At 33.5% G+C, this 22,226-nt stretch overlaps 3 protein-coding genes across 10 annotated transcripts; 2 read left to right on the top strand and 1 right to left on the bottom strand.

Annotated features, from left to right (window-relative positions):
• The first annotated feature begins 3,902 nt into the window (after positions 1-3,902).
• LOC7478681 (uncharacterized) lies at positions 3,903-7,621 on the top strand. 7 transcript variants are annotated; one of them, XM_024601182.2, is made up of 6 exons: positions 3,903-4,705; positions 5,101-5,281; positions 5,771-5,948; positions 6,635-6,908; positions 7,064-7,366; positions 7,443-7,621. In XM_024601182.2, exons 2-6 carry the CDS (start codon positions 5,240-5,242, stop codon positions 7,618-7,620), a joined length of 975 nt encoding a protein of 324 aa, XP_024456950.2. In that variant the 5' UTR covers positions 3,903-4,705; positions 5,101-5,239; the 3' UTR covers position 7,621. The 7 variants fall into 7 exon arrangements, with proteins under 7 accessions (XP_024456950.2, XP_024456959.2, XP_024456971.2 ...); XM_024601191.2 differs by having other exon boundaries at positions 5,774-5,948; XM_024601205.2 differs by having other exon boundaries at positions 3,911-4,705; positions 7,456-7,554.
• A 2,640-nt stretch (positions 7,622-10,261) lies between these two features.
• LOC7470772 (DUF21 domain-containing protein At2g14520) lies at positions 10,262-15,072 on the bottom strand. Its single transcript, XM_002298762.4, has 11 exons — positions 14,541-15,072; positions 14,065-14,141; positions 13,888-13,971; positions 13,408-13,521; positions 13,235-13,321; positions 12,795-12,934; positions 12,613-12,700; positions 11,326-11,399; positions 11,081-11,205; positions 10,672-10,937; positions 10,262-10,576 (listed from the first exon to the last, which is right to left on the bottom strand). The coding sequence occupies exons 1-11, from the start codon at positions 14,716-14,718 to the stop codon at positions 10,511-10,513; spliced, it is 1,299 nt and encodes a 432-aa protein (XP_002298798.1). The 5' UTR covers positions 14,719-15,072; the 3' UTR covers positions 10,262-10,510.
• A 2,651-nt stretch (positions 15,073-17,723) lies between these two features.
• On the top strand, positions 17,724-21,018 carry LOC7470771 (probable pectin methylesterase CGR3). 2 transcript variants are annotated; one of them, XM_006369647.3, is made up of 7 exons: positions 17,724-17,883; positions 18,029-18,184; positions 18,303-18,342; positions 18,664-18,705; positions 19,362-19,736; positions 20,221-20,276; positions 20,662-21,018. In XM_006369647.3, exons 2-7 carry the CDS (start codon positions 18,062-18,064, stop codon positions 20,812-20,814), a joined length of 789 nt encoding a protein of 262 aa, XP_006369709.1. In that variant the 5' UTR covers positions 17,724-17,883; positions 18,029-18,061; the 3' UTR covers positions 20,815-21,018. The 2 variants fall into 2 exon arrangements, with proteins under 2 accessions (XP_006369709.1, XP_002300295.1); XM_002300259.4 differs by having other exon boundaries at positions 17,726-17,883; positions 18,018-18,184.
• The last annotated feature ends 1,208 nt before the right edge of the window (positions 21,019-22,226 follow it).

The following is a 22,226-nucleotide window of genomic DNA, read 5'->3' on the forward strand; positions in this document are numbered from 1 at the left end:
GGATTAGGAACATCTATAGAAGCTAAGCCATCAGAAGAGGTGCTGGGAGGAAGTGTTGATGACGAACATACAATAGTATTGTCAATATAACCCTGAAGGTCATAACTAATAAGCAAGGACATCAGTCGGGCACGCCATAAATTTATTTTGGAAAAAGTCAGCTTCAAAGGTAATTGAGATCCAACTTTGAAGGCAACAAGAGTAGTCTCACTATTGCTAGTTGGCTCATGAGGGTTAATAAACACTAATTCAGGAGATATAACCATTAGGAAAAAAAATCTCGTTAGAGGAAGTGGCTCTGATATCATAAAGAGTTTTACAGAAAGATAATTTTATTGATAACAATACATTTTATATATAAGACTTTACAAAGTGTTAATCAAAGATACATTATTGTAACAAGTGAATCCTAGGAGAAGATTGGATAATAGATTTAAAAGGGATAAGATACAATTAATCTAAATATAGAAATTAATATTGTTATAACTACTTGATTTCCTTTATATCTTTTAAGTATCACATAGAAGACCACACTTTTGTTATTGGCGAAGAGTTTCCTATGTCAAGGCTTTTCAGAATGCGATTAAAGGAGTGGCAATTGCACAACACTTTGAACTTTGTATTATAAAAAGTGACATGATTCGATAATTTAAAAAATGTGCTTTAGAAGGTTGTTCATGACGTGTTCGTGTAGTTAAACTTTCTCATGCCTCAACCTTCATAATAAAATGCCTTGAAGGTACTCATACTTGTGGTAGAAATGAACAAATTAGGCTTCTATAGATTGGATTGTGAGATTTATAGGGGAATGACTACGGAATAACACCAATTACAAACCAAATGATATATTGCATGGTATCCATCAACAATAGGGATAACTATTCCACATAAGCAAGCCTGGTTTGCTTAAGAATGGGAGGATACTATCTACTTCCTTTATAATGCGAGCAATTAAAGAGAACTAACCCTAACAGTATTGCAGAAGTGATCACCACCAGTGCAGATAATCTATTTCAGAGGCTATTAATGTCTTTTTATGGACCCATATATGGGTTTCTGAATGGTTGCTTGCCTATTGTTGGTCTTGGTGGAATCCACCTCAAGAGCAAATACCTTGGCCCCTTACTTTCAGCCACATCTTTTGATGCTGATGACAAGTTATTTCCACTTGCATTTGGAGTTGTTGATGTGAAAAATGATGAGAGCTGGATGTGTTTCTTGTCAAAGATTCAAAAGGCATTATAGATGAATGCTGAGAATATGCCACAAGTCACATTTTTGTTTGATGGATAAAACGTCATTTTAGATACAGTAAAAAGAAACTCCTAAGTTCTTCACATGCATTTTGTATAAAGGTTCTCACAGTGGGTTAACTAAAAGGAGACCGAGAGGGAGAAGGTTGAGTTGTTGTCCTGGTTTAATGGTTCTCTCATCATAGGGAAAATGAGGTTGAATAAGAAACAAGGATAGTCATAATAAAGGAGAAGGAGTTACAACTGGAGGTATGACTTACTCATGGGTTGGGGGGAGATAAGAAGGAAACAACGTTGGCTAGGCAACTGAAAAATAGTGTGTAAAGGCTGATTTTTTAGCTCGTTTTCCACTCAATTTTGCAAGAAATCCACCCCTATTTATAAGGGATGAAAAGGGAACATCTGGTCTTTATTGTGTATGAATCTTGACTCTCGATTCAAATGGAAAGGATTTTAACTGTTGGCCAAAAATCACCATCACAGGTTGCCAAAGCTAGTCGGGTCAACTTTTTTAGGTTAACTTTACAGATATATCAGAGTAGGGATAGGACTGCAACAAGGTTGACAGGATTCTCCTTCATTAGAAGATCAAGGAGAGTAAGCTTTTTCGATAATTGAAATTACAATGAAGAGAAAAAATAGCGCCCAAACCCCTTATCCAAGTAGGTTGTCTTTGCTTGTTTTGGATAGAAGACAATGAACAATACCTTTCAAAACGATGTCGTTTCTCTTTTTTTTTAATTAACAAAATGATGACATTTTATACAAAACATGTCATTTCATTTAAAAGAAACATCGTCGTTTTGACTCTTTAGGTTTAAATTAGGCTTAAAACTCTTCTTTCAATTTCAACCCTCAAACCTTTCAATTTATTCAATTAGATCCTTAATTGAATTTTGATTCTAAAAATTAATTCAATTTCACCCCTGTCAAGTTTTAAAAGCACCCCCTGATTCCATCGTGTTTTTCATCATGGTCCCTAGTCTTGGATATTTTTTATTTTATCCTCAATTGACTTTTAAACTTCTAATTTCTTCAATTTCACCCTTGTTTTCAATTGAATTTAGACCCTGAATTCGTGCGTCTTTTGTGAAAAGGTTCTTGGTCTTGAGTTTCTTTAATTTGGCCCTTAATTGACCTCCAAACTTTGATTTTCTTGTAATTTTATTCCTGATTTCACCCAATTGAGCTTGAAAAAATTAAATTTCATCCTTTAAAATTTCAATATTCTCAATTATGCCCAAATTAAGCTTCCAAACTTATTTTTTTACCAATTAAGTCCTTAATAAAAATAATTTGACCTATTAAAAGTATAATTAAGTCCTTGCACCTAATTAAATCTTTTAATTTGACCCAAATTAATTCTTAAACTTAATTAAACATTTAATTGAACCCATGATTAAATCAAATTGTCTTGCAAATTTGGCTTAATTTTTATGCAAATTAAGTCCAATAATCACTTAATTTTACTTTGAATTTACATTGTCTTTTGATTTTAGGTATAGGTACAATTGGCCTTCCATTTCTGTCCAAAATACCAGTTTAGTTCTTCCGTGTGTCTACAACCTTTCTCAGCGCACTCTTGCCAAGTTTCAAGTATTTTTTTCATTTTTATTTTTTTGTTAATTTTCATTTTTTCATTTTTCTCCTTTTTATTTGCTTTTTTTTAAAAAAAGATATTTTTTCCGGGAAAACCCAAAATTAGATTGTGACACTAACAATCTCATCCATTCTTCTTAGCTAAGGTGGTTGATAGCTTGCACTTGGTGCTTGGTAGACTAATGTGACTTGTGGCTAAAACATGCAAAAGATCCCTTTTTAATAGAGGTGAGGACACTCTGATATTTCAATAAGTATCTTTTAAAGAGAGAGATGGTACAATAATATTATAAAGAGAATTGTTTTGAAAATATATATTTAGTAGAGAATGAAGATTATGAACCTTTGTTCCGAAGGTCTCATGATATATTTATAACCCCTAAGTCTTGTCCTTTTGTGGAGAAGATTGAATGTAATGTTATTTTACCTTTGTGATATTTAAGTTGTATTCCACTCATTTTATCAAGTAAAACAAAAGGATGGAGACATGGTGGGTAATGATAGACTTTAATACACATAATAGACTTGTTTAATTAAACATATTTGTTGAGAAATAATCCCTCTATGATTTTATATAAAGATCTATAGAATTGATGATGTTAAGTCCAATAATCTTTTGGGTCTGGCTAACGCTAGACCAAACACATCTGGGCGTGGCGCACTGCCAAGCCTAATCGTGGCTGAGTTTGGCTAGTGTCAGGCCCAACACACTTGGGTTTGGTACACTATAAGACCTAGTCATTATTGAGTCTAGCTAATACAAGACTCAATGTGTTGAGACTTACACGCTACCGAGTCCAATTATAATTGAGTAACAAGGTTTGAGTTTGGCATTAACCAGAACTAATTATCTCTTAAATTTGGATAGTGTTAGACCCGTCAATTCTTAGGTTTAATTTTTGCTACCCTCATTACATTTATATTAGGAAATGTTTGGTGGTGGCGCATATCAGCTCAACATTGAGAATTCAGAAAAATTATAAATGTATGTTTTCCTTGATACAGTACATTTTTCTTGGTAAACATATATAAAGATAAACTTATGAAATCTTATTTCCTTTCAACATTCTGGTTTCTGCAGTGAAAGAGAGTGAACTCGAAATGAAATAGATTAAGAAACTGAAACGCAGAAGGCAATTATGGAATCAAGATTATCGATGATAATGATTTTAAGTAACTAGCTTTGAAGGTAGTAGGGGCGGCTAAAAAAGCCGGGGAAGAAAAAGAAGGGGAAATTGAAGTCGATAAAAATTGCGTTGGCGACATTCTTCGCTTTTTCACCACAGTTCTCCGATTTTGTGTGCACTTCACTCACTGAGACAGAGAGAGAGAGGGCAATGAAGTTATAGTGTCGTGTACTACGGTGCTTTTAACGGAAGGTAAGGGTCTCCGGCTTCCTTTTCTAAATAATACGAAGAGCCATCACGAATCACGTAGCATCGACTGACCTGATTCGTGTTTTCCATTCGTTAACTAATAACAGTTGCTTCCGTTCAATTCAAAACCCTGAGATTCATAGTCAACGGTGAGTTAATGAGCGTTTTCGGGATCAACGGTTACGTCAAACTCGGTGTTCCCGTGCCCAATGAAGAAATGGGCTATGTTTCACACCGGCCCATATCTTCTTGTTAGAAAATACTAGTAGCAGCAGGCGACGCGTATTTCCCTACTTACTCGGGCTCGATTAACGGACATTTATGATAAGAGGATAATAGTAAAAACTAGGGTTAGAGGTGTTCTTTGCAATCCGAAAGCGTGAAAGGAGGGAGAGCAAAAGCTACATTCTTTTTTGCTTCGATTGAGATTGGGATCTCCTTTTTTCCTCACATCTGCCTTTTCCTTCAATCGGTTTGGTAAGTTTTTGTCTTGTTAATGGCTTCCAAAATATATTTTTCTGCTTTTGTTGTTTGGTTACTGAGAAAATTGAGGAATACAAATGAAAATCGAAAGTTTGATTATTTTTATTGTATTAGACAATAATTTCTAGGTTTAATTAATAATTGGATTAATTGGGTTAGGTTCTTAATGCCCTGTATACCTCCATTTTTTGTTTACTCAAAATTCAATGAGCTCCAATTTTTTTACTTGTTTATTTCTCATCAAAAACAATATTTTGGACATAAAAAGCTTGAATTTCTTGCTAATTTACTTGGTTGAAACAAAACTAGACTGAGTCCAATGCTACTCCAAATTTTTAATTATTTTGAATGGAAAATCGTGCTGGGTTTAATTAACTAGCTTTTTGCAGTGTGATTTGCTGAGCAGTGGAGCTATTGTTTGTGTGATCCATGGTTTTTCCAACGAGGAATTACCCAATAACTTTTTTTTCATGGGCACAAAGTTGAGAGTTTGTCCTCTATACCAATCCAACACATGATACATGATCAATGATCAATGATCAATCTTTATTGGTCAACCAATCGAAACAGGTATTGGATTGTGAGAAACATATAAACTTGGATTTAAAAGAAGCAACATGATACGAGCAAAAGTCTAAGAAAACAGGTATATTTGTTGTTAGGAAAAATTCTAGAGAAGTAGGGATAAACTATTTCATACCATATTTAAATTGGAATACTCGACAAATAATCAATGTGAACTAAATTTGAAACTATACATTCTTATTTCTCAAAACAGGTTAGATTTTTTTCTTTCTTATTGAGAAATGTTTAATCAAAATCTGGAATGCCAAAAGTTTTGAGCTTTGGAGAATATTCAGATTATTGGGAGGAAAACCATTTTTGGTTGTTGCATATGAAATGGTGGCACAAGTGAACTATTGAAAAATATATAGTCTCAAGCTAGTTTACTGCTTGTAAATTAGATGTCTAATTAGTTGAGTATATTTATGCTGCCAAGCCAATTTGTATGCTCTTCTTTGTGTTACTCACCGCACTAGTGCTTTGGGGCTTTTTTAGCAGGTTTTAATGGATCTGGAGACTGAGAACAGAATAGCTGCTATTCTTTTGAAAGAAGCAGCAGAATTGCGGCAACGAGCTGAAAGGGAAGGTGTGCATGTTTACCTTGAACAGCCTAAAGTAAGAGCGCGGCCAAATTCTCGCTTCCTCACTGCAACTGTCCTTGGAGTGCAGCAAAGTCAGTGTTTCATTGCTTTTAGTTTTCAGATTGTCATCTTTCCTTTTAATGTTTTAGTGCTATCAGACAAGAATGTGAGTTCACCTGACAAGTGGCTCCTTGCTTTACTCATGCATGATTGTACAGCCTTAAAGTTGTTATCTGGGTTCCTTGAAAAGATTTTTGTGAGTTGGCTGACATTTTGTAATTGAAGTCCAGCTATGGATGAGTAAAAAATGGATTATGGAAAAAGCATAAAGTTATGCCTCATTCTAAAGAATAATGTTGTGCTTGATTATCTAACAGGTTGTCTTCTGATAATACGCGGAACCCCACTGGATCATGAGATTATAGGATCGTGATTGTTTGGATATATGCGTATGTATTCTACAATATATTTCTAGCATATTTTGACATGTTAAAATTGACTTGCATAGAAAAAGATCCATGCACCTATTAAGGACTGCTTGAAAAATATGTACAATGTAATGATGCTCCAATTTTTTTATGGGGACGTGAAATGAGAACAATTTCGTTTCATTTCTTTTCTTTTTTCTATGTTAAAATGTGTCATTCATGTATGTTTTTCTCCTCCTCTCATGATTTCATCATTGTTTTTGTTTAGAGGACTTGGAATTGGCTTGTTAAATGCCACTGATGTCTGTATATCTTTCATGTCTGATTTTTTATTGGTTCACACTTTTCAGCCAATCGAGCTGTTGAGGTCAATGAGATGTGGCGAGTCCGGCAAAAGGAGCTCAAGATGGATGATAGGCTGAGAGAAGGATCAGGATATGATGATAACTGCAGCAAGAACTATGGGGATGTTGGTGATATCCCTAGAAGTACAGGCAGAGGGCATTCTGTAAATGAGAACAATACTAGGGTGTCATCATCGTCAAGCAAAAGAGTAGGGAGCTCTTATTCAAGAGAAGATGAAGGTTTAAGGGATGGAGAAGTTGAGGAATTTTTGCACTCGAGGTCATTGAAAAACTCTCTTTTTCTCACGCTCACATGTTCTTTCCATCATCTGTAGACTCATTTTATTGCACAAATATCATTTGTGGCTTTATTTCAAAATTTTCAGGGGAAAAAAAAACTTACTGTTTTGGCATGGATATTTTTGCTCATGACAGGGTTAAGCGAGGTCGAGGTGCAGTAGGTTCAAGGATGGATGAAACAGGGCCCTACCTTCCACCTTGTCCAGACTACGAGGAAAAGCTTTCCAGAAGCCCGGATGCGAAGCTGCTGGGTGTGTTTTTTAAACCAGAGAAATATTGTGCATCATCTGAAGAAGAGCTTGGCACCGAAAGGCTTAAAAAGGCAAAGAAGGTTTGTTCAAAGAGTTTGGATAAGAAGAATTCCAGGAAGCACAGATCTAAAGAAAAGTCGAGGGGTAAGAAAAGGAAGAGAAAAGATGAGAAAAGAAGTAAACACTAGTAAGTGCCCTTTTTTTTGTACACCATTGTTCCCATGCAAGATTCACAAGCTAGTTGTGTTCAATACGTATTATAGTTCTTGTTTGCAGAGTTCGGCAATTATTCATTCCAAGAATACCTGGAATGCTGACATGACATGGCAATTACATCTTGGGAATGAGAAATTAAGTCCTGGTAAATTCAAACTACCACGAGTATCACACAGGTTTTGCAAGAATGTATTATTTATATTTAAATATATATTTATTGTTTAAATTTCCTCCCACTAAGGAAACTGTAATGATGTTTTCCTTGCGCCTGTTGGGTTTCTCATGTCACGTGCTTCTTCTCTCGAGGCAAGTTTTAAATAGTAGTTTGAATCGTAGGCATAGATCCCTTCAAATAATATGCGACACGCTGTTTTAAAAAAAGAAAAGTAACATGATCTTACAGCAAATATAATTAAGTCCTTGCTTGTTTGCTGCCAAAGTAGTTTATATTTTTGAAAAGTGAATTTTTTTAGAAAATAAATTTATGAAAAGTGAATTATTTATCATGAAAAATAAATTAAAAAATATTTTTCAGTATTTGGCTATATCATGAAAAATAAGCTAGAAAATAAATTATTAATATTTTTTTTAAGTTTATTAAAATAATAAGGAATAAATTTTATAAATTTAAAGGTTGAATGAGAATAAAATTAAAAAAAAAATCTAATTTTATAAATTATCTCAAATAAAATAAATAACAATCAAAATAATTGATATTAAATTTAACAGAAAAAAAGGTGTAAAAATAAAGAAATTAAAAAAATATATAATTTTATAAATTATTTCAAATAAAATAAATAATAATTAAAAAAATAAGGATTAAATATAATAAATAAAAAATTTTAATTAAAAAAAATAATAGGAAAAAACAAATAACAATTATAAAAATAAAAAAAATATTTTTTAAAAAATTAAATTAAATTTTTCTTCAACTGAAAAATATTTTTTATGTATTAATTGTTTTAATAATAAATAAATATAAAAATAATGTTCAAAAAACTATTTTATGTGAAACAAGTGTGGCATATATCTATCTTTCACACACGCACGGACGCGAAGAGGAGCAAATCTCACTTCATCTCGTATGCGTGCTTGCTTGCATATTGCCATTCGAATTTGCGCTCTTTCTTTTTTTCTTTGTTCCGCCAAAGATCGTGACTCTTTGGCCTTCGCACCCAAAAAACAGACGTTGACTCAACTTCACTCAAAAACAAACCCCGGATATTGAGTCATTACACTGTTTATGGAAAAGTAAAATTCTAAAAAGCCTCCAAACCCAAGGTTTTTGTTTTCCTGCTTTTAAGGATAATATAATAATTTAATTGTTCAAAAAATTATAAAAAAATAATATTGCCTCAAACAATTCAAAACCGATAAATGAATCCCGAGAAAAGATTCATTTAACTTTCAAGGCCAGTTCATTTAATTATTATTTTTTAAAAAAAGATGAAAGTATAATTTTATTTTTCCGGGTAAATCAAATGGCTTAAGTTTTTGTTAGTTTGTGTGGTAACAATTTCCGAAAAGGATCTGGATGGAGAGGGTTCTGGGTTGTTGAGTTCCTTTTTAGTTTCGAGAGAGAAACAAGAATCGCAAGAGAGCACGTGAGACATTAGTAATGTGGCTTGAAAGTATTCAATAAGGAGCTCATTATTGATTATTTGACTAACATTACTTAAATGCATCAAATTTATTTAAAATTACAACGGAACAGTTTGGATTGAAAAGGTACAAGTTGTCTCCGACTTCATTAGTGCTGGGAAATATGGTGCAAATCACATTTTTAAAATTTTTATTTTTTTTTAAATAATTATTTTATATTTTTATATTGTTTTGATGTGCTATATCAAAAATAATTTTTTAAAAAATAAAAAATTATTTTAATATATTTTTAAGTTAAAAATACTTTGAACAGTCACTATTATTACTATCTCAGACAAGCTTTTTATCTACCACATTTACTTACCATCAACCATTAACTTTCTAATATATTTTATTTTATAATATTTCCTACTTTCCAAATTATCAATACCCAAGTCAATTTATAACTATAAAAATAACGAGTTTTAGAGTGTATTTAGAAACGCAATTCAAACCGCGTTCCTTTAAATTTTGAAATTATTTTTTTTGCTTAAAATGATTTTTTTTATGTTTTTAGTTCATTTTAATGTGTTGATGTCAAAAATAATTTCTTTTTAAAAAAAAAACTTTATTTTAATGTATTTCTAAACAAAAAACATATTGAACCGTCATCGCTACTACAATTCCAAACACACCCTTAACCCTTAATAATACTAGCAGTACTCTTAAATGGTAGAGGTAATCATCCCCTATATTTATAAATGTATAAAAAATCTTTTAATAAATCTATTATATTTTCTGAATATATTTTTTTATTAATAATATATAAAAAATATTTATTTCTCATTAATACTATAAAAAACAAATAACTTTTCAATCTTTTATTTTCTACTCTAAAAAGCTTATACTCTAAAAGCATTAATTACAGAATAACAGTGCAAACATTTTAAAGGTTCTTTCATTTATAATCGTCTACTACTTCACAAGTCTAATACTTTATAATCAAATCTTTAAGTTCCACTGACAGTGACTGTTTTTGCATGTAATTCATTAGAATAATTTGAAAGTAATAAACAACACTTGAATATTAATCTCACATATAATTTGAATAATAATAATAAAATATATATGATTTTCTATTTTAAAGAGCATAGATGTGATATGAGGCACTTTGTGATAGCTGATCCAGCCAGTTAAGTTGCCGACACTAGCAGTTGCGAGGGATCGTTCATAAATTGTTCCACCACTACCTCATCAAAATTAATTTGATACGGAGACCCAGCCAGCCAACAAAACACGGTTAAAAGATATATATTCAATCCTGACATTAAAACAATTCAACATTTCATTCAAAAAAAGTTCAAAAAACAATCCTTTTTGCTCCACTAATGAGTCTATTTAAGATCTCTCCGCAACAAAAGCAACAGGATATGTATGTATATTCTGAAACTAGAACTTTTGATCATTGCATAGTCAATCAATCTTCCATCAGAAACAACTTTTTCGTCATTGTCTGTCTATACCGTAGTACATTCTACGGCTTAGCAAGGCCATTGCAAGAATCCTCAAAATGATGATCTGTTTCATCGAAGATCTCCTCCTAAATGGTGCCAAACCAGATCACAGCATGAGGTAATCTCTAAGAAACTGGAGGGAGATACATGTGAAATATAAATGGCAAAACATAACGCTTACCTGTAAAAGCTCTTCAATGACATCTTCCATTGTTATTATGCCTACTGCTTCTTCTTCCTCTGGGAGCTTTGGTAGTGGATTGCCATTTAGATGCAAGATGTCTGAATCCAAGTCCTTTGTCCACTTCTTGCTCCTTGAGCTCCTAAATGAATTGTTGCCGCTGTTGGGAAAGCTTTTCCACTTTTGAAGTGCTCTCATGCTCTTCAAAGTCTTGTCTTTGGGAGGCTTTTCACCATCGATATCAACTTTAACTTCTTTCACCGGATCTGTTGTGTGCAAGAGACAAGAGAGCCACAGTTATCAAAATCATTTTACTTGTCATAAAGTGCAATGCTCTCCAGATTAGGTTGATTTTAGCACAGCTTAGGACAACAAATAGCAGCAAAATCCCATAGGAATTGACACTTACTGTCACTAGCACTGCTAACATGCTGCTCCTCTGGCTTTTTGCACTGCCTTACAACAACTGCCATGTGGCTATGACCTTTTTGAAACTCGTTCAATATATCATATAAAGGTAGAGTTTCTAGAACCCTACAACACATAATTATTTAGAGCCATCAGTCTGTAGGTAACAATGGACATCATTTTGCTGTCCAAGAACAACTAAAAATATAACATCTACATAAATACAATTGTTGACCTAAATGATACCTGGGGATCCTGCGTATAGTGACATTCTTTACAGGTACTTTATCTTCTGGGTGAATTGTCAACAAATTCTTGGCCTAAAAGATCACAACACACATATATGTTCAAGAAAAAGCAGCCAAAAATTTCAGCCAATTGATTTGGCGTGTGAATTCTGATCAAAAGATATGAAAGTAAAGGCAAGAGATCATGGACAAATCAAGTGCCAAACAAAATCAATTAGCATGTAAGAATAGTCTTATTTCGTTACCCTAGCAAAAATCATGCCTCACTTCCCATAGTTATCTTGTTTGCAGTTTTCCATGCTCAAGTTCTCAATGCACTTGGCCCCCTTGTGGTTTATCCTATCTCTTTATCATGTCAATGTTAGGGGAATATGTTTACTTATAAGTTACAACATTATTTTTTTGGTGATTTCATAAAGAAAAAACACAAATCTCAGTCCAAAATTACAAGCAGACCTTTTTAAGATCTAATATTCAATTCCAAACTAAATAGTAAGAAATTGAAGTTAGATTCCACGTGGGAAAAAAAAGATGTCTCCTATGTCAATTCTTGGGGAAATACATTAGCTTTGAACATAAAAAATAATGGAGCAGGCCTCAAGGAACGCCTAAAGACAGCATTAATATAAGCAAGCAATACAAGGGAAATGCATACCCATCAGATGATAAATTCAAACAGATAAAAGCATATCACAGAGGCCACGGTCCAAGGTTCCTCAAAAGGCTAATTTGAAGGGAGGCACACTCTTCTCATCTTGCCCACAGCAGCTGCTCTACAGAGTAGACCCTCCCTTCACACCACGCCAACCCCTGCCTTAAAATTTATATAATAGTTGAAACATGTGACTAAACCACTTATTTACTTAAGAGATATTCTGAAAGTCCATATATTATAATGATTCATCATAACATTGAGCATTGCTGACTTCTAAACTTTCAAACAATTTTTTCTTTCTTTCTAAAACTGCCAATAAATCTCATAGTCAAGAGGCCATTGACACAATTCTCTGTCATATTTGACCTTTTTTCACATCATACAAATTTAAAAATTAATAGGGAATAGTGTCTTGCAATTCAAGCACGCATGAATTGCTAGGGAAAGAGCACAAAGAATAGGTACAGAAGATAACCAATAAAAGCTTAACGTTGGCAGGGAGAAGGAGATTATCAGGATACCATGTTATTCAACCAATGCACCGGCATTCCAAGTATATGGAGAAAAAAAGAAAAAAAGAAAAAAGATCTCTTTTCATTGTTGCTGAATACGTTACTATCGTCAATTTACCAGAATTAGTCCAATTATGTTTGTAGATTGCTCATAATAAACTGGCACCCTGCTATGCCCTTTCTCCAATATCAAACTCATCAACTCCCTGTACAAAGAAATTATATAATGCAGCTAATCACAACGAATGTCATGCAACAGAAGCAAGTGATTTTTAAGTTTACCCTTTTTGGGCACCACACCTGTCAAGTTTGGCATTAACGTCAATAGCAAAAGTTTCAGATATAGGAGTCATGGCATCACTAGCTGTTTTCTCAGTGAGCTCAAGTGCTCCAGCAATAATCGTCGTCTCATCATGAGTCAGTTCTCCACCTTTTCCAGCCTAATAAACACCAGCAACGGTGTTACAAAGCTGATGCAAGATGTAAAAGAAAAAAAGGGGTAGCAGACAACAGATTTTGTACACAAGTTATAAGCAATAGAAGAGATTTTAATAAAGGTAGAAAATTGCATCAAATTGATGGCTTGAGAGGCAGAATGAAAGACTACAAACAATAATGATAACGAGAAGCTAGCAGATAAGCTGTGCGGCCATAATTATTAAGACAGCCAATCATCAAATTGACAATAAAGCATAATATTCTGTTCAAAGATGTGTAATTCTGAAGGGCACAAAACACACCTCGTTACCATGAAAATTAACAAGTGTTTTCAACTCAGCTCTGCGAAAAAGAGCAACATGACCATGTCCCAGCATATAGTCCAGAAGCTGGAAATATCACACAAAAATGAATAGTCACTCTTCCATTTAAGAGGGTTCAACTATGTGCAAGCTTTAACCTACATATGTGTCACCTTGCTTATAGGATAGGCAACAGGAAAACAGATCCAAACAAGAACACGGACAAATGGGGTCACTGTTGCGCCAATTGCCAACCCATACCGGGTACAAACAGATTGTGGTATAATCTGCACATCCAAACAAAAGAGCAATTAGTGGACCAATAAACCATTTTACCATTCCTACCATCTTAAAAAGATAATTCTAGATGAAACTCTAGAAGAACCAGGCTATATATTTCCATTGTTCCCAAGAAGTATCTTTTGCCAGGAAAACTGGCGACAACATTCAAATGTCTGAATATTTAAAACAGTGCAAGAACTAGGTCTCGAAACAAAGTGGATCATCACAAAATCTGTCATCAAAAGAAACTAATTTTCAAGTAGCATACCCAAAACAAGTTAAGACTCATGAACCTCTACTTCCGTGGTTCTACCGTGCATCCTGATTGCTTTAAACTAATAAAAATGCACAAACCAACATCGATGCCTTACCTCACCAAATAGAAGAATCAGAGTTACTGAAATTAGAATAGCACCCCAAGCTGTAACCAGACTATCAAGAAAAATGGGAAGTGTCTGACAAAGTAAAACAAGAAAGACATTCCATAATCAAGTCATATTCGAAAAACAATAATCAAAGCTTATAAATTCTCTCTCTACATCACATACCTCCATAGCAGCAGCATTGCAAATAAGGAGCGTGCAAAGCAACAAATGCTGGTTTTTAACCACCGGCAATATTTTCGCTGTTTACAGCATGAAACAAGCAATCAGCGTCCGCAGCACATAACCACACGCAATTAAACTTACAATAACCCCGGCGTAAATTTCTTATATGGAATAAGCATTCAGCATAAAATACTACGATTCCAATTAATTCGTACAGATTAAAGCCAACAACCACTAAGAAATCAACGCCAAATATCTCTAAAAGACAGGCTAGTAATTGTAATAACTAATGAACACACTTAACAAGTCTAGCTAATTCTCATTTCCCTGGGTCCCATACAACAAAACTCCACCCGTCCAAAATCACAAGTTTCTCACTTATTTTCTCTCACTTTCTCACTATCCAAACAGAACTTAAACGATCTAAATAAATTAGGAAAGAAAAGAATGCCGAAATTGAAATTTTAAATCTCTACCTGCGTATATTCGATCTTTTGGAGTACCAGATTTAGCAAGAACTTCAAGATCAACGAGACTCATAGACATGAGCCCTAAAGTGAGGCCAGACATCAGTCCAGCGAACATAACAAGAAACACTATTATCAAAATGTGTATAAAGAAATTCGTTTCGCAGCAACTATACTCCACCGTCATCTCTCTTCTAAAATTCTCAAAATTCAGTAGCGGTTAATCGTCTAGAGAAACACCAACCAGAGCAATATCTCCTCCATCTTCTCTTTGAAATTTCTCGAATCAGCTCGCGCGTTTCGAAACGGTTACGAAGAAATGAAAAGGCCAATCCTTCTTTAACTACTGAAACTAAATTAAACAGCTAAAGAGCGTGAACACGTAAAAGCCACGTAACGTAAGGATTGTGTGTTCTGTGTAGAGAATGAGGAGGTGCGGTTATGTGTACAGAGATTTGATTGCCGGCAAAAGGGAGAAAAAGGGGGCGAGAGACAGAGAGAGAGAGAGAGAGAGATTTGCAGGAGGTGTTTTGAAAGTGATGTAAATAAATAATGGGAGGAAGATATGGAGAGACGGAAACGGAAGAGGGGCTGTCTTTGGCGCTGTATGAGGGTGACGTGTGGAGCGCGTGCCTCGTCTGTAGCTGTGAGGTGTAGCTGTCTGTTCCTTGGATTTATTGAGCGTTGTCAGGATATTTACATTTACAGTTACAGTGTTTTATTAGCAAAGCGTACCTGGCAGTTTTGCAAAAGGATTTTTTCATTAAAAATAAGACGAGATGATGTTTTTTTTAATACGATGAAATTAAAATATCTCAAAAAAACATTAATAAAATATATTCTTAAATAAAAAATACTTTAAAAAATATTTTAAAAAATAAGTTAAACTACAAAAACAAATACACTTATTTACTAGCTAACTGAGTCATATTGAATAATTCTTTAAAAAAAAAATATGTAATTTTTTTCAAAATGTTTTTCTAACTTTCTCAATTATAAATCAAAAAATATTATACATGAATTTAATTAAACAAATTGAAAATCACTCATGCCAATAAACACCAAAAACAAAGTCGTTAGTGATAACTATAAAATTAAACTGAAAAAAATTAAGAAATCAATTTAGATCAAGATATTTGACCTTGCAATATAGATCATATACCTAGTTGTGTTTAAGAACTTAATTTTCAACTATTTTTTAATCCAAAACCCTTGGGAAACATCCTATGCATCTTGATAAACCCACTCATGCACTAAAATAGCCTAAAAACCAAAATCAATCCAAAACAAAAAAAACTTTCTAAGATCAAATCTATCATCTAAGGCAGGGCTAAGGTCAAAGAACACATATGATAAACTTTTCTCATCGAATGGAACTCATTGATTCCAAAATTGACCATTTTCATCGCTGGAATTGATATCAATTAAGATTTTCTCTCTCTAATAAAAATTGACCACTTTGTCTTCCCTCACTCAAACCAATAACTAAAAAAATAAAGAAAATAAAGGTTAAGAATAAAAATAATTTTTAAAAAATTAAAAGAGTTATAATTTGAAATGTAAGAGGATCAAAATGAATTTTTTTTATCTAATTACAAGATTGTCAATCATTTTGTATGCCTTTTTTTACTCTGGTCCTTCTTTCAATATTGTCATTTTTTAATAAATTTAAATCAATTAGATTTTAATTTTTCCATAAAAGATGAAATCATCAAAAATAAAAGTTTGATGATTAAAATGAAAAACAAATCATAGCGAGTAACAATGAAATGTAAAAGAAAGCATGATGTTTTTACTACAGTGAAATCGACATGCAGTTTAGAGTTTACTAAATTATTAACATGCGTTCCGTTGCGGGTCAGGTCAAATTTTTCTTGAAAGTAAAAAAAAATGTTCAAGTGTTGCCAATATTTTAATTTTTTCTAGTGGAAAAAAAATTTGAATCATGTGGGGATTAATCTGATGTGACTTGGTTGATTTTGTAGGTTCAAAAACAACTCAAACAACCTGTAAAAATATAATTTGACTTATAAAAAATTTCAAGATGATTTTCTTTTTAATATTAAGATAACAACATATTGGATTGATTCGGGTCAACTCAAGTTAACATGTCAATTTTGTAACCTAAATTATGAGACTATGATAACCATATAGGAAATAAATAAAAACAAATTATGAAGCATAATCCCTAATCAACCAAATATTGAAGAATAAAATTAAAAAAAAATCAATTAAATAAAGGGCCTAAAAAGCGAACCAAGTTAATCTGTCAAACTTGCGATCTGGGTTATAAGATCGAGAAAAGCCCATATAAAGCATATTAAAACAAATTACAAAGTTCAATTCATAATCAACTTGATGTTAATGGATGTGATTAAAAAGAAACAATTAAAAAATAACATAAAAATTACTCAAGTCAATCCGTCAAACTCATGACTTTAATAATAAAAAAAAGAAACAAGATATTATGCAGAATTAGATCAAAAGCTACATTGAAAAGGCCATCAAAATCTACTCAAAACAAGCAAAATGGACATAAACTAGCTGCAATCATATTTTGAAAATAAGCTATTCAACTTGATGGAGAGATAAAACTCATTGATAAAACATATTTTGAAAATAAGCTATTCAACTTGTATTTTTAAAAAATTTTAATTTATTTTTGCTAAAATTTAATTTTTTTATGTTTTCAGATCGTTTTGATATGTTGATTTTAAAAATAATATTTTTAAAATAAAAAATATTATTTTAATATATTTTTAAGTGAAAAACACTTTAAACTGTAACCGTAACCATAATACCACTTTCGAGCAAAGAACAAAGCTGTTAGGTTGGGCCTATAATGGGCTAAAACATACTTGGACCCCTCTCATCTTCAAAACAGACTTGGGCCTAAAGATCAAGATTAATCTAATCAATCCCCGCTGTGGCGCTTGCTGGATTCCACTCTGCACAGAATATAAACGGATAAATTCGACTCGGTAAATAAATAAATAAATTAATAAACAAAAGCAACTTGGATCAATCAATATTGTATTTTTGACTGTATTTTAAAAATATCTTTATTAATAAATTAATATTTTTATAATGATCTGATGTACAATATAAAAATAAAAAATGTTTTTCTTAAAAATTATTTTACTACATTTATAAAAAAAAATAAAATACTTTTAAAAATCACTAGATAAAGACGCTATAAATCTCTTCCCCCCTCTCTTTTTCTTCAACTCTCTCTCTCTTTCTCACCCAAAGAGCTTACAATAGTAAGACACCGACAGTTACAGCCAGATCGCGCTCTAAAAGATCTTGAGACCTAACTTTTCTCAATTTCTCGATCTATCTCAACTCTCAGGTAACTTTGTGATTTATATTGCATCAAAAATGAAAATTGCGGAATTATTGAATCTAAAATGATAACTGGGATGCTATAGAAGAGGTGTTGTTTAAATGCGATCAGAAATGCCGCATTTAATTGATCTATTACAGTTTGATTTCAGGCCCTCTTGTCTTAGATTGAATTAAAAATAATAATGTCAAGGAGGCCAGGGAATCCTGCTAGACGTTTTGCTGATGGGGGAAGTCTTCCTTTTGTTGGTTCAATGCATTCTAAATCACGTTCATCGCCGCTACTATCCATTGGCCTTCTTGTTGTGGTTGTTCTTCTCAAATCTTGTGATTTGCATTTTCGTTGGGATGCTTTGTAATTAAATGCTTTGCTTTACTGTGGAAACTGCTGATTCATTTCCTTTTTTTTTTTCTTGTTGATTTCAGGGCGCAATCCTTCTCATTGGATATCTTTACAGTGGTTCAGGTCTGTGGTTTCTCTACCAACTTTGATCTGTTTCATCTGATGCTAATTCACTGCAGGATCTGGTTTAAGTAAACTAGATGCATCAACTCTGTTTCGTCTGCTAATACAAAAGTAGCTATATCATTTTGTGGATGCAAAGAAGGGAAAACAGTTAATATTTAATATTAAACAAAAAGCCAAGGAAAGAGAACCGTCTGTGATGTGTTTCTTGTTTCCTTTTGCTGACATTGATTTTAATAAATGCAAGCAAATGATGTTGAATTGGAGAGTTTTATGTGTTTCAGTACTATTTTTAGTGAATTTGTTATGGTTGTGTGACAGGTGGGCGTACCAGCGATAGAGAAGCTTTAGGCAATGCAGAAGGTAAATTTGTATGATATCTTTATGTGTGTATTTTTGAGTTGTTTGGGTCCATTAGATTAACTAACATATTGGACCGTGTAACCGTGTCCAATTACTTGTATGTGGGTTTTTCGTACATTTCTGTTCTATTTTTTGGGGGAATGGGAATTTATTTAATTTTATCATCCTAAAAAAAATCATATAAACCAAGGCGGCTGAGAGCTCCTGGATTTTTTTTTATGGAAGACGTTAGACGTAGTCTATTTTTGTACTGCTTCAATATAAATTCTGAGTTGAGCGTATTTCTTAACTAAACAATGGCTCAAATCTTCAGCTCCTTGACTGTGATATAATTTCATTAGCTGTCTTTATTATCTTTGACCTGTATGTCCTTGTTATCTTTCTTATTGTGACCAAGAGTTATTGGGAGCTCTGAGCACCTGAAAATACTTGGGTCGGGTGCAGGCCCCAGCTTTTGCCTCTGAACTAGACTTTGCACATTTATCTTTGTTCTCAATGTTTCCTATGTGGACTATTGAAGACTATTAAGAAAGTTTTTCAGCCTGCACATCTTATATTTTAAGCATTTGCATTCTCTTGTCTAGAAAAGTATTGCCAGTGTGAAAATTTCTGGGCTAAACAATTCAGCAATCTGAGATTTGGATATGCATATTCAGGTGGTGTTTCATGCACATCAGAAGTCCAAAGAGCGATACCTATTCTGAAGAAGGCTTATGGTGACAGCATGCGTAAAGTGTTGCATGTTGGCCCTGACACTTGCTTAGCAGTATCAAGCTTATTAAAAGAAGAGGATACCGAGGCCTGGGGTGTGGAACCATATGACTTAGATGATGTGAGTGCCAACTGCAAGAGTCTTGTGCGCAAAGGCCTTGTTCGTGTGGCTGACATCAAATTTCCTTTGCCCTACCGGGCAAAATCATTCTCTCTTGTTGTAGTGTCGGACGCTTTGGATTATTTGTCTCCAAAATATCTCAACAAAACTCTTCCAGAATTGGCGAGAGTGTCAGCTGATGGCTTAGTTATATTTTCTGGTATTTGGTTATGTTGCTTATTTTTGTTTTATGTTGTTAGTCTCCACTGCATGAATTCTTGCATATCAAATCCAAGCTAAAAACTTTTCTAATTTGTAGTGGCATTTTGAACAGCAGAAGCTTAAACCACATTCACCTTGCTCATAACCCAAACTAGTCACAACCTTGCTACTTGTAAGGATTGAACTTAAGAGAGAGGAATTGCAACTTTAGTCCTCTTTCTCTTTATCACCATTGCTCTTCCCATGTCAAGAAAGATGCATTGATGTTAAAGAGTCAAAACTGATCGTTCTTTATTTCATAATCAGTGATTAGAAGAGTGATTTCCTTGGAAATTGTAATTATTAGTTCTGCCATTTTATTAACAGACATGTAAGAATTTTCTGTTTATATTGCCAGTGCATCTTTTTTTGTTTGAGATTTTCTGTCTTTCGAAATAATTAATCTTCTGATTTGATTGCTGATCTCCTTTTTCTTTCTACAGGCCATCCAGGTCAGCAAAGAGTTAAAGTTGCAGAAATGTCCAAGTTTGGTCGTCCAGTAAGTGGGCAATGTTCATTTACTGTTCTGATTTTACTTTAGAGATTTTCTCTGGACATTGAGGTGTCATTTTATGCCAATTCTGATTTTTTTCTTAGATATTAGTCTGTTGGATGAGCATTCTATGCCTTTGGGGCTTTATGTCATTTGTTGTTGAGAGGGTTTGCTTATTTCCATCAAGGGAGAAAATTAATGGGGAATATGAAAACTCTGATCATGTCTAGGATAAAATCGATGCTTTCATTTGAATCTTTATATTGCGCACATCGCTCACTTGTACCACTCTTCGTTGCCACTCACGGAATTTTTTTTCCCTTCCTTTTATCGATTAGAGAAACTGAGATTCTAGTCTTAAAGAGATAACCAAATTGCTATTTTTGTGAAGGCCAAATTTCGGAGCTCATCCTGGTGGATAAGGTACTTTGTTCAGATTGGTTTACAAGTGAATGAACCCGCCATAAAGAAGTTTGAGCAGGCTTCGTTGAAGAAGTCATATAAGCCAGCCTGCCAAGTTTTCCACCTCCAGTCACACGATTGAAAGTACTGATGTTTCAACAACTTCCATTGCTCTTTCTGCGAAATGGCAGCAAACCACGGCCAATGTTAAAGCCATGTCGTGGAATACGTTCTCTTTCTTCCTTACCTTGATAACAGTAGATCTCCTTTATCATTATTTATCGAGAAAAGTAAAGCATGTATGGATTCACTTACACTATTCTCTATAAGATAAGTTTTTGCACCCTCCTGCTGTATTGCTTGCATTTTACCTTCTGTTATTATATCTAGACCCGTCCTTTATTTTGATCACAGAACATATCTCAAATGTCATTACAATGATAAAATCAGTATGGAAAACCTGTAATTTATATGTTCCACGGTTCATTTTTTTGACGATTATTATTGAAAATGTTTTGAAGGCAAGAACTTTCGATGGTGTCTTAGAGAAGACACAAGATGTGTTTGTGCTATACGCTGAGTTCTACTACGTGGATTTCAACGAGTTCTAGACTCTTAGGTGCTGTTATGGAATAACGGGAATGATAAGAAAAGTTTTTGGTTAAAAGGAATGAGAACGAGAATAAAGACCGGAATCCACAGGCACGTACCCAGCAAGCATTTGTAGAAGAAATAATAATAATAATAATAATAAAAAAAAACAAAAACCAGAAGTGTCGCTTAAAGTGTAATCATTTACCTCATAACCACAATCTTGAGCAATCTCCATGATGCCTTTTCTAGTGATTCCTGGCAAAATTGTCTCTTGCATGGTGGGGGTTGAAATGGCATTGCCCTACAACGAATGAGTTTTGTGAGTGTGATTTAATTTGGAGGGAAAGCAATTAGTCCTGGGGAGAGAAGACATAGAATATATAAGAAACCTCTTCTGCCTATATATTGCTGCGTGTGGAAATATTACATGAAAAATTGATATTTTGTAATACCTAAAGAAAATATTACACGAAGAAGCCTCTTCAATGGGTTTTTTTTTCCAGTTTCTGCATCCAATAATAGTATTATAGTGAAATTTATATATGAGTGTCAAATTTGAGTAAGAAACTTAATTATGAATAACATGTCTTAACTCTTAATGTGTATATATATTCTTCATATATGTCAAGCAACAAACATGTCGTAGAAAGATCATGATCAAGACTTGCCAACACCTAACTCCATGCAGGAAAAATACCACCTAAAGAACCACAAGAAATGAATTTAGCAGAACGAATGGCATCGACAATCGCATCTTCAGCTAGCGGACAAGTCTTGAAGCACTGGAAACAAGAGGGATCACCCAAACCATGTGAAATGGTAGGCCTTGGATCATCTTCTCTGAGATTTTCTTTTAGCTTGGTCATCATGTCACCACCAATGCTGGTTGGTTGTGTATTTTCAATACCATGTTTAAAACACTGAGCTGTAGTCCGACGTTCTTTTAAAGGGGTATTCATT

Source organism: Populus trichocarpa, chromosome 1, assembly GCF_000002775.5.
Source record: "Populus trichocarpa isolate Nisqually-1 chromosome 1, P.trichocarpa_v4.1, whole genome shotgun sequence".
NCBI classification, from domain to species: Eukaryota; Viridiplantae; Streptophyta; class Magnoliopsida; order Malpighiales; family Salicaceae; genus Populus; species Populus trichocarpa.